The sequence below is a fragment of the Salvia hispanica genome, chromosome 3 (assembly GCF_023119035.1).
Source record: "Salvia hispanica cultivar TCC Black 2014 chromosome 3, UniMelb_Shisp_WGS_1.0, whole genome shotgun sequence".
Lineage (NCBI taxonomy): Eukaryota > Viridiplantae > Streptophyta > Magnoliopsida > Lamiales > Lamiaceae > Salvia > Salvia hispanica.
Window position 1 is genome coordinate 16830541 of NC_062967.1, and position 13101 is coordinate 16843641.

At 36.3% G+C, this 13101-nt stretch overlaps 1 protein-coding gene across 1 annotated transcript; it reads left to right on the forward strand.

Moving 5' to 3' along the window:
* Nucleotides 1–1774: 1774 nt before the first annotated feature.
* On the forward strand, nt 1775–4023 carry LOC125209466 (dirigent protein 2-like). Its single transcript, XM_048109066.1, has 2 exons — nt 1775–2184; nt 3924–4023. Exons 1-2 carry the CDS (start codon nt 1775–1777, stop codon nt 4021–4023), a joined length of 510 nt encoding a protein of 169 aa, XP_047965023.1.
* Nucleotides 4024–13101: the final 9078 nt, after the last annotated feature.

Below are 13101 nucleotides of genomic sequence, written 5' to 3' on the forward strand. Positions count from 1 at the left end.
AAATATCAATGAAAGTCTTTTTCTTTATGTGTATCTCTATCTGTCCCCCAACCTGAGAATCTTTTTCATTTTTTCATGTTCGAATATGTAATAATGTTATAATTTTCTTTCTTTTTTGTTTTGTTCATACAAAACTCTGTGACCTTAATAAGTCTAAATGACATAATTCCATTTCCAGTATTGTTTTATTAATTATAGTAGAATGAATAAGACTTTGATTGATATTTTTCCTAATCTCAGAAGAGAATTACAAATCAATATATATATAGACTATGACCAGAAGAAGTTAAACACATGACTTCACTATCTAAATGCACTTAACCCACTAATTAAAGAAACTAACACACTCTATTACTATCTACTGCACTAAGCCACTAATTAAATAAACTCTAAACACTACTAACAATCACATGTCCAAATTAATTGTTGGGCTTGAGTTACTTATTGATGGACCAAAGCAATTGGGCTTGCATTTGTAATAGCATATCTAATAATTTATTTGCATGAAACTTAACTTTCAATCATTTTGTGAAACATACAGTATGAGCCATTCAATCATTTTGTGTGTGTCTAATATTCGATATAAACATACAGAAATCTGGTTGATTTTCATTAATGGCTGTTATTACTCATTACTTAACACTGATAAAAAAAATATTTTATTGGGATATTGATCCCTAAAATCATAAATTTTGCTTAAAATTTGGTATTTCCCATAAACTTTGAAATTGGTCTATAATATCACAAACTATGCACTTGTTTGGTATTTACCAAACTGACTCAAATAAGATATTTTCATCAAAACTTTTACATGGTCAACTGTGATACATTTTATGATATTTTAAACCACTTTTTAAGTTCATAATGAATAGGATAAAAAGTCACATTGAAAATCATATTGATTTCATTGTATTAAGTATGAACCAAAAAAAAAAAACTTGATAAGTCAGTCAAATAGAGTGAGAGAATTTATCACAATTTTATAATTGTATCAAGTATGATAAAAAAAAAGTAAAAAATAAAAAGCCTAGTATGAACCTTTTATATATAAAGTTGATCACAATTTTATAATTTATCTATTTGAAAATTTTATTAGAAATATACGGCAACAAATAATTATGAATCCACTGTAATTATATTTTGTCTAACCACAAATATAGGTAAAAGCTTCACGAGATAACGAGACAAAGTATTGTCCAATTCAAGCTTTCCTTGTTTACAACTCTCAATTGGATTTTAAATAATGAATAATCACGATTCATTTACAAATTTAGCTAATAGACATTTAATTTTTTGGATATTCCTTTAATTTCAAGATGCCACGACAAATTTTAATTTAATTAGTAGTCCATATAATTTGATTGCAGTCCTTTTCCTACAATAATTTCAATATGTTGAGGACACAATTAAAATCAATAGCCAAACCAAATTAATCTTTAAATATCATCACCTTGCGCACGGTGCCAATGAAGATATTGTCCTTTATTTTTTTTTATTATGATACTACATCTTGATTCTTAATTTTCTGTAGCTATTGACAGCAAATAACCATCCACTATTAGTTGGCAAGTCAATTTTCATGTTCAAATTTTCTCGAACCCTTGATGCTTTAAATAAGCCTTGAAAAGTTGAAATGCAATCACACAAAACTCAACTAATCTTGAATTTGAGTTGTCAATTTATGGCATCCATCAAATTCAGATTATCCTTACTTCTATTTCTTGCCACTTTCACATATGCTACGGCAAAATTAGGGCATCACAAAGAGATCGAAATGACGATCTACTACCATGACTATGCCGGCGGCCCAAATGCCACCACGATCGAGATACCAGGCCCATCGACCGGACAATTAAATTTCACCAAGTTTGGAGCCATGTTTTGCACAGACGACCCAATATACAAAGGAATTAAGAAGGAGTCGGTCCCAATTGCAAGGGGCCGGGGTATATACATCATATCGGCCCTAGATGGGACCCAAGCTCAGATGCTAATGTCGGTTGTGTTTATCAACGGAAAATATAAAGGCAGCACAATTGAAATACAAGGTTCCTACGAGCAATCAGCGGTGCAGGCATCAGAGGCGGCAATAGTGGGTGGCACGGGAAAATTCCGGCTTGCCCGTGGTTACGCCACTTTCGAGGTTGTTTCCTATGATGTAGTGACCGGCTATTCAATTACCCGGTCTAATATGACTGTGCTACATTACTAAGCTCTCGTGCTACAATTTACATCGAATAAATTATCCATTGCTTTCAATTAAATGTACTTGATGTATAGATCCAATGACTGCAAACTTTGTTCTTTTGGGGGGATTATACATATTAATGCACACTTATTTTTCGTTATTTTAATAATAATATCTTTGTCTTCTATCCTAATTTTTTCATTTATTTACAATTTTACTACATATGTCATCCACTTAAAAGACTCTCTACCAAATTAATGTGGGGCTTTTTCTCCACTTACAATACATTCTCAATTATTGTTAATATACAAATAACAAGACAATAAAATACTTAAAATAATTAAAAAGTTTAAATACAAAATTTTCAAGCTCAAAGCTGAACTTATTTACATGTCTCCAATCCCCTTCAATCATAGTAGTAAATTAGTTGTTATAAACTACCATCTCAATTTAAAATATGCAATATATTTATTCTATTCATTGGCATGTGATGAGATCCAATTTTAAATCTAGAGTGGCATCAAACAGTCAACTTTGGCACACTGCGAAATTCTTGGTTCGCTACCTGCAGCTTTATTTATTTATTTTTGCTTCGTCAATGGTTTTTATGGAGCGTTCATTATTTATTTTCAAGTTTTTTTTTTTTTTTTTTTTTTATCACGATTCGTGCAATTTCTAAATCATCGTGATCTGCACATGTACACTTTTTAATTTAAATTTGTGAAATAATTTGTCAATCCAAGTAAAAACTATTATGTTTTCTAATTACTCACTCAGTTCCTAAAATATACTATATTCGTCCCATAATAGATGGCATACTTGGACAATGACACGGGATTTTAGGATATATGTTGTTTGTGGGTTAGGTGGAGAGAGAAAATATTATATTTATATTAATGTAAGATGGAGCTTTTTCTAAAAAGGAAATATGACATTTGTTGTGTGACAAACTAAAAAAAAAATGTAACATCTATTATATTACAGAGGGAGTATGAATTTTCCTTTTAATTCTTTCATGAAATTATGAACATTCTAATTTTAAAAATTATTTTTTCTCTAATAAAGTGGGACTCATTCTCTACTAATAATATTTTTAAAAAAAATTTCTATATATCTCTTTTATTTTACTAATTAAATATTTAAATTCGTATTAAAGCAAATGTTCATAATTTTTTAAAATGGAAGGAGTACTCTATTTTAATGCGGTGGTTGCTATCAGTGGGTAATCGATTAGTCACATAGTAAAATATTATATCCAGCTTATCCACGATGATTGATTATTGAACCATGTTTTAAATTTTTCCTTGTAATAAGAACCATTATATATAATTTTTGGAAATTAGACCTGTTAGATTGTGGGCCATTATGCAGGAGGCTCAAGTGTTTAGTCCCGGGCCCAATATCCACTGCCCATCTATCTGCTGGCCCAGCTCTTAACCTTAGCTACGTGTCAGTGTGTGATTGGGTGTCATATGTATATCATATATATACTCCCTCTCGTTTGATCCGCCTCATTCTTTTCACTCTTTCTACTCTCTCTCTCTCTGCTAGACCTCCTTCTCTTCTGCAGATTTAGGGTTTTCTGCCCTTAATCTGGTGTGTTCTCTCTGTGTGATCTTGAGAGATTAGCTGTCTTCCTTCTTCTCTGGAGTGAGCTCGAAGGTGTGCGATTGTGAGGAAACCTCTAGTTTTCTGGTCTTGTGCTTCTTAGACTGGTTGGTGGTTTCTTGTTCAGGAGGAGTTCTTCTGAGACCGTGAGAGTTGTTGTTGTGACCGGTGTGAAGCGGTTGTTTGTCTGGTGGATGTGCGGTGGTGGATCTAGGGTTCCGGTGTGACTTGCCTTGATCGACTGTGGTCGATCTGAGTTCTCCCTTGGTGCAAATCGGAGTTGGTTGGATAGTTGAGGGCCGGTTATATAGATCTGTGCAGTTGTACCTGGTGCAACTTGAGCCACATCAAAACCTTGTTTTCTTCAAATCTTTGAATCTTTGATTCTATCTTGCTATTACTTCTGCTTCATTTTGTCTTGAAGTTACTAATCGTTTACTTAGTGTTTCAGGATCGATTATTGCATATTGTAGTTATAGCTATAGTATTTGTATCAGATCTGTTATCTGGAGGTTGATATTCTCAGAATTGCTGTAGATATACTTGGATTATATCAAGCCTTCGGCTGATCTATACCTACCAACACCTATTTAAGCAATGCTCGAGTCAAAACAACCATCAACTCAATTTAAATATGCAAAATTTATATTCCATTGATTGACACGTGATGAGATCCAATTTTTAAGCTAAGGTGGCATCGAAACAGTCAAATTTGGCACACTGCAAAATTCAGAATTGGATCGCTACCTGCAGCTTTATTTTATTTAGTTTTGCCTCTTCAATGATATATTTAAGGAGGGTTCATTATTTATTTTTAAGTACTTATATTTTTTCACAATTCGTGCAATTTCTAAATCATCGTGATCTGCACATCTTAATATGTACACTTTATTATAAGTTCAAATTTGTGAAATAATTTGTCAATCCATCATTAAATTAACAAAAATAAATAATACTCCAATCAACTAGATTTTTGTGAGCACAAATATAAGTTAAACTATTATGTTTTCTAATTATATTCTAAAGCGGTAAATATTGCTATCAATGTGGGTAATCGATTAGTATATCCAGTTTATCCACTACGATTGAACCATGTTTTAAATTATCCTTGTAATAAGAACCATTTATAGTATCCCTAAATAATTTTTGGAAATTAGAAGGAATAACCTATTTGAGCCATGCACGAGTTTTTTATTTTGAGGATAATTTATTAGAGCATTAGAGCATCCGTAACGCTGCGCGATGTGGTCTCGGTCTCGTCTCGACGAGACGAGACGCCATCGAGACAGCGTTGCGGCTCCCGTCTCGTCTCGACGAGACGAGATGTCTCGCCCGACGCGTCCCGGCGAGGCCAACCTCAAGCTGGCGAGACACGCGCCCGGCGCCACGTGGCGCGCGCGGGCGGCTGGCGTGACGCCCACTCGCCGACCCGCGAGTGGGCGTCGGATTTATGACGTCATAATTCAATTCTTTTTTTAAAAAAAATCAGATTTTTCAGATTTTTCGAAAAAAAAAACTTTAAATCATCATGTTTTTAATTTTTTTTTTTTTTTTTTATTTCTATATATACTCTTCTCCATTCTCCATTTTACACACAAACACACATCTATTCTCTCATCTCTCTTTCTTTCCTCTCCAATCACTTCTATAAAATCATTCCTTTATTTTTTTTCTTCTCCCAAATTTAATCAATTATGGATCCATTTGAGCAAATGCGTCGAATAATGGAAGAATCGCTAGAAGAAGATCGACGTAGGGAGGAGGAAACCGCCGCGCCTCCTAGGCGACACCGGACATACATCCATCGTAACCGGGAGGAAGCCGCCGCAAGGTTGGAACGTGATTACTTCAGTCCGAACCCGGTGTGGGGAGATATCTACTTCCGTCGCCGTTTCCATATGTCACGCCCGCTATTTTTGCATATCGCGAGTACATTGACGGCACGGGGAGAGTTCTTCGTAGAGAAGGGTTCGACGCTGTTGGCTGTCCTAGCCACACGACGCTCCAGAAATGTACTGCGGCGATCCGTCAGCTTGCTACTGGACAAACGGCGGACGCGTTCGACGAATACCTGCACATCGGAGAATCCACTGGGCGACTTTGTTTGTTGAACTTCTGCAAAGGCGTCCGGGCAGCCTTCACCGCCGAATTTCTGAAGAAGCCAACCACCGCAGATTGTCAGTTTCTGCTCCGTCTTCACGAACAAGTGCATGGATTCCCCGGGATGCTCGGGAGTGTCGATTGCATGCATTGGCAATGGAAGAATTGCCCTGTGGCGTTGAGGGGGTCATACACGAGCGGCCACAAAGACACCCACCCCACCGTTATACTCGAGGCCATCGCCGACTACCGGCTATGGATTTGACATGCGTATTTCGGGGTCCCCGGCTCGAACAACGACGTCAACGTGCTCAACAACTCCGACCTCTTCGCTGAAGTTCTGAATGGTAAAGCGCCGGCCATTAACTTCATCGCTAACAATCGCCAGTATAAAATGGGGTACTATCTTGCCGACGGCATCTATCCGAAGTGGCCAACCTTTGTGAAGACGTTCAACAGGCCTGCGGATGAAAAGCAGTCTCTTTTTGCGCAGAAGCAAGAGTCTGCTCGCAAGGATGTGGAGAGAGCGTTCGGGGTTCTCCAAACTCGATGGAACATTATCAAAGCCCCGGCTCGACAGTGGTTTATGGAGAATATGGTCGACATCATGTATACGTGCATAATCTTGCAAAACATGATTGTCGTGTTGGAATTAAATTAATGATTCACATAATTCATCACATAAATCACACATGTCGAATACGATTGATAAACATAAAGCGGAAGCGTACATGGATTCGAATTCATAGTGTTGATGTTCTTGATGATACCGAAGTATGGAAACTAGTCTTCCAAGTGACAACGCTCTCTCACAGATTCTCTGTAATCTGTAGAGTCTTGATTTTACGTCTGATCAATAGGAATGGGAATCTATTGACCTATTTATAGAGTTGCACTTGGGGACCATAACCATGTATTTAGAGAATAAGTCCCTAACTTTATTATAACTTTAATTTCACCCATAACAAAATTAAAGTTATCCAAAGTAGTATCTGCACAATAGTCCTCATACTTTTATAGATAATCGTTTGACCCTATAAATTATATAACCTTAGTAGATCACGTAATCGGGTCAATCAATAAATAGCCATAAATATTATACAATCTTTAGACTATTATGTTGGACCATATTAAAATGTTCCAACAATCTCCCACTTGGGCCAACATAAAAGTCACCAAATGATTGTACATTACTAAAGTTGCGCGCTAACTATTTATATTAATCATCTTTGCCGATCCGGTCTACTAAACATGTTAATATAGAACCAAAGAAGTTTAAGTCACAACACGTATACATGACTAAACTCATCAGTGATCACAAATATCAACACATCTAGCAACACAAATCAAAATATGAGTGTGCAGCATGAAAATTACATGCTATGTGATCTTTTGCATATCTATTTTCAACTGGTCCTCTGAAACTGTAGTGAGATCAGAAAATACCAAATGATAATTCAAAGTAACTAAAACCAAAGTAACTAAAGTGCACTTAATATAACTGAAATTCAATGTTATTACATAGATGAACATAAACTCCCACTAAACCAAAGTATCACAAGGTCGAATACCCATGTGAAATACATGCTCATGAAAGACCGAAGGCGGTAAACCTTTAGTGAAAGGATCCGCAAGCATGGAAGTCGAACCTAAGTGTTCAATTTGCAATTGTCTACTCTGAATTCTATCCTTAACAGCAAGGAACTTGATGTCAATGTGTTTAGACTTCGACGAGCTCCTGTTGTTGTTGGAGTACATGACTGCGGACTTATTATCACAATATAACTTGAGTGGTCTTTCAATACTATCCACAATTTGCAGTCCTTGAATAAAGTTTCGCAACCATACTCCATGTTGTGATGCCTCAAAACAAGCTATGAATTCTGCTTCCATTGTAGAGGTGGCTATCAATGTTTGTTTAACACTTTTCCAAGATATAGCCCCTCCGGCGAGCATAAAGACATAACCTGACGTGGATCTACGACTGTCTTGGCATCCCGCGAAATCCGAATCAGAATACCCAATGATCTCAAGCTGATCCGATTTCCTATAAGTGAGCATATAATCCTTTGTTCTTTGCAGATACCGCAAAACACGTTTGACTGCTTTCCAATGATCCATACCGGGATTACTCAAGTATCTGCCTAGCATGCCTACTATGAACGCAATATCCGGACGCGTGCATACTTGTGCATACATAAGACTTCCCACAGCCGATGCATAGGGAAGTAATTCCATTTCCTTTCTTGCAAGCTCGTTTTTGGGACATTGATTCAAACTGAATTTATCACCTTTAGCCACAGGGGTATCTCCTGGTCTACAATCTTTCATGTTGAATCTTGCCAACACTTTATCGATGTAGCTCTTTTGTGATAATCCAAGTACACCTAGGGAACGATCCCGATGTATTTGGATTCCTAATACAAAAGAAGCATCACCAAGATCTTTCATTTCGAATTTTCTTGAAAGAAATTTCTTGGTGTCACGTAATAAATCTACATCGTTGCAAGCAAGTAAAATGTCGTCGACATATAGAACCAGGAAAATGAATTTGCTCCCACTGAACTTATAGTATATGCATTCATCAACAAGATTCGTCTCAAAACCAAATGAGACAACAACTTGATGAAATTTAACATACCATTGACGAGACGCTTGTTTAAGACCATAGATGGATTTCTTAAGTTTGCATACTATCTTCTTTGGGTCACCAGACACAAAGTTTTCAGGTTGCACCATATAAATCGTTTCTGTAATGTCACCATTAAGAAACGCTGTCTTTACATCCATCTGATGTAGCTCCAAATTAAAATGAGCTACTAGTGCCATGATTATTCTGAATGAGTCTTTCGTCGAAACTGGAGAGAAAGTCTCGGTAAAATCGATGCCTTCCTTTTGAGTAAAGCCTTTTGCTACAAGACGAGCCTTATATCTTTCCACATTGCCTTGCGAATCCCGTTTGGTCTTAAAAATCCACTTGCAACCAATGGGTTTCGCACCTTCAGGCAATGTGACAAGATCCCAAACGTCATTGCATTGCATAGACTTAATTTCTTCAATCATAGCATCGATCCACTTTTGAGCATTAGGGCTTTCAATGGCTTGACGGAAAGTGACTGGGTCATCTTCCATCACTCCAATATCTACCTCATGCTCTTGGAGATATACAATATATTCATCCGTAGATATTGCAGGTCTCCTCATTCTAGTGGATCTCCTTAGTGGCACTGCTTCATCAAGTTCTTGAGGAGGTTGTGGTTGTTCTTCATGTTGTTGTTCGGGAGGTGGAATAGGAATTACAAGAGTGTCATCTTTTTCTGGAATGAAAGGAAGTGAAATCGCTTCCTCTTCAAAGACAACATTCTTTATACCATCTTCCCCCCCAAACTCAACTTCCTCAAAGAACCTTGCATTATTCGTCTCAAAAATTGATCTAGTTGTGGGATCATAGAACTTGAAACCCCTAGACCGCTCAGGATAACCTACAAAATAACAACTTACCGTTTTAGAGTCCAATTTATGCTCGTGTGGCCTATAAGGCCGAGCTTCAGCTGGACAACCCCAAACATGTAAATGACCTAAGCTGGGCTTTTTGCCCGTCCATAATTCATAAGGGGTTACGGCAGTTGCTTTAGTAGGTACTCGGTTTAGGATGTATGTTGCGGTCTTAAGTGCCTCTCCCCAAAGGGATTCTGGCAAAGTAGAATGACTGATCATGCTTCTAACCATATCCTTGAGGGTTCTATTTCGTCTTTCAGCAACACCATTCATGGTAGGACTACCAAGCATAGTGTACTGTGGGACGATTCCACATTCCTCAAGAAATCTAGCGAAGGGTCCTGGACGTTGTTCACCCGAGCCATCATATCTACCATAGTATTCTCCACCACGGTCAGATCTGACGTTCTTAATTCTTTTTCCAAGTTGATTTTCAACTTCGGCCTTATAACTCTTGAACGTATCCAGTGCTTGAGATTTTTCACTTATGAGATATAAATAACCATATCGGGAATAATCATCTATGAACGTAATAAAATATCGTTGACCGTTCCAAGATGCAGTAGGGAACGGTCCACAAATATCTGTATGGATAAGTTCTAAGACGTCTGTAGTCCGATTGGCTTCAAATCTCCTAATATTTGTTTGTTTTCCCTTAATGCACTCAACACAGACTTGAAAAAGTCTGCCATATTGGGAATGGTAAGAATTCCATCTGACACAAGTCTTTCTATTCTCCGTTTGGAGATATGACCTAAACGTTTGTGCCAAATTGTAGCAGAATTCTCACTTATTAATTTACGCTTTGTACCTCGTGAGTTCACATGCAGGGCTTCATTAAATGAAGTAATAGTATTAAGCAAATAAAGATTATCGCCATAAGAAAGAGAACCGGTGCCAACCAAAGTTGAATTTAGATAAAGACTAAATCTACTATTTCTAAATGAACAAGTATAACCGAATTTGTCCAATACAGAAATAGAAATTAAATTCCGTCTAAATGACGGTACAACAAATGTCTGTTCTAAATCCAAATAACAACCAGTTTTTAGTAATAATCTAAATGTGCCTATTGCCTCCACTTCAACTTGTTTGCCATCGCCCACATAGATGAATCTTTCAGCATCAATCGGCTTTCGGCACTGGAGGCAACCCTGCATGGACACACTTATGTGAGTAGTAGCACCAGAGTCTATCCACCAAGTATGTCCAGGTACAGAAGCTAAATTAACTTCTGAACAAACATAAGTGAAAAATGAAAAATGTACCCTTCTTCACGCGCCAAGCGTGATATTCTTCACAATCATTCTTCTTGTGTCCATCTTTCTTGCAAAAGAAGCAAACTGAAGCTGATTTTTCCTTCTTAAACTGTTTTGCAGATGGACCCACAACATTTCTGGAGGAATCAGGAAGAATCCTCTTCCCCTTAGCGAACTCGGAAAGAACCCTCTTTCCCTTGTCTCTTCCTCGTTTACCCCTATAGCTTGTTGCTAAGTGAGCACTTTCTGTCTTACTTTGCTTCAATCTCTCTTCCTCTTGAACACAATGAGAAATCAACTCATTTAATGTCCATTTATCCTTCACAGTATTGTAACTAACTTTGAAGTGATCAAATTGATGAGGAAGAGATATCATAACCAAATGCACTAGTTGATCATCACTGATCGTCAAATTAAGTGTCGTAAGCTTTGAAGCAGTGTTTGACATTTCCATAATGTGCTCCCTAATTTCCCCTCGGCCATTATACCTCATAGTCACAAGTTTATGCATCAATGAAGCCGTTTCGGCCTTTTCATTGCTGTGACATCCGTAACCCAAATCATACATCATATTGCATAATTACATATTTTATTATAACTACGTGATATATTACCATTAGAATTATAGAGATATGAGTGAGTTGCAATATTTTGTATTTAGTAAATTATGAGATGTTAAGTTAATTATATCCTTGTGTATCTAGAAATATACCTATGATGAACAATTGTATATCACAGAATTATATGTAATTGAGTTATTAAAGTAATTGAATTATATGTTAGGTGTTTACGTATATGTACGAGTACTTTTCCAATTACTAAGCCATACACATTTTATATTTAAACCACATATATATGGCTAATTGTGTAATAACGTGTGCATCTATTTATATATATGTGTGTACGTACTATTTGTCTAACTAAATTTCTTTATATACTTGCTCTAGTAATATCTATTTACTATGACTTTGTTTATACACGTATTTGTAATATTCCATTTTACCTTCAACTTCAAAAGTATGAATTTAATTAACGAAAGGTAAGCGTATGGCGTGTACAATTTTATCAAACCACACGTATATGATATTGTTTAGAAAGTAGATAAGTGTGACTTTTTAAATTAGCTTTATTTATATTTGTTTATGTATTCTAAAGACCAATTTTTGAGGGCACGTGTAGTTCTATGGATAAATGCATGCCTTACATCCAGATGGAGTTCTTGAACTACATACAAATGGATTAATTAACCGACGTTAGTATGCTCAAATATATATACACATATAAGAGTGTAGTGAGAGAGAAAAGGGTGGAAATTAGAGAGAGAGAAAAAAGAGACGAATGTGAGAGCAGAAAACAAATGGTTAGAGAAGAGTAGATGATTGATGAGATAAACAATCGTGGGTGGTAAATCAGGAGATGGAATTAGGAGTTTGACTTGATTATCTATCTTATTCAGGTGTGTATAAATCACACTTTTAATTTTACATATTTTATGTGATTGATTGTTATGTGTTAAATTGAAGTGAATATTTGAATTATATGATATGAGACTAAATGGTTATGTGTTATTTGATATTGATGGTGAAATGTGATGTGGATATATGATTTGTGCAATGGATATGTTTATCTATAGTATTGGAATTAATTGATGGAATATATGGTTATGTAATTGGTGCAATGGATATGTTTGATGTATCATATTGGAATCATTTGAATCATGGGATTAAAGAGGATATGTGACAGTCTTGCTCTGGATCTGATATACAATGACAAAAGACCTACGGGTCATATTCAATGATAATAGACCTACGGGTCAATACAAAGAGCAAAGAGGGACCTTCGTGGAAAGGTCAAATCAAAGAGGGGCCTTCGTGGAAAGGTCAATATGCAAAGAGGGGCCTTCGTGGAAAGGTCAAAAAGCAAAGAGGGGCCTTCGTGGAAAGGTCAAATAATGAAAAGGGACCTACGGGTCGTATACAATGGAAATCCCGGGCAGATATCAGGCTTGATGTGTCACAGAATAATAAAAAGAATGGAGAGGCATATGCATATGAATGTTAAATTGTTTATGACATTTATTACTTCCGGTGATATATTTTGATGAAAGAATGAGTTTGATATATGTGTGTGAAATTAAAGGTAAGGTTTATATGCATTGAGTTGTGGCTCATATAAACCACTAATATTTTTCAGGAATAAGATATCAATGATCGTGGGTTGATGTGAGTTACAGTTATTATAAGGGTCGGCGGCTGACGCATTTTGGCAACTTCTCTTCCTCATCATTTTTGCATGTAGATAAATGTGTAGTACATAGAGTGGCGAGAGAGTCCCACTACGGTTTAGAATGATTTGAAATATGTACCTGATATAATATGTGGATTTTATATAGTTGACACGTGGATTATTTATTTTAAATTTTGAATTTATTTATAGTAAGTGCATACG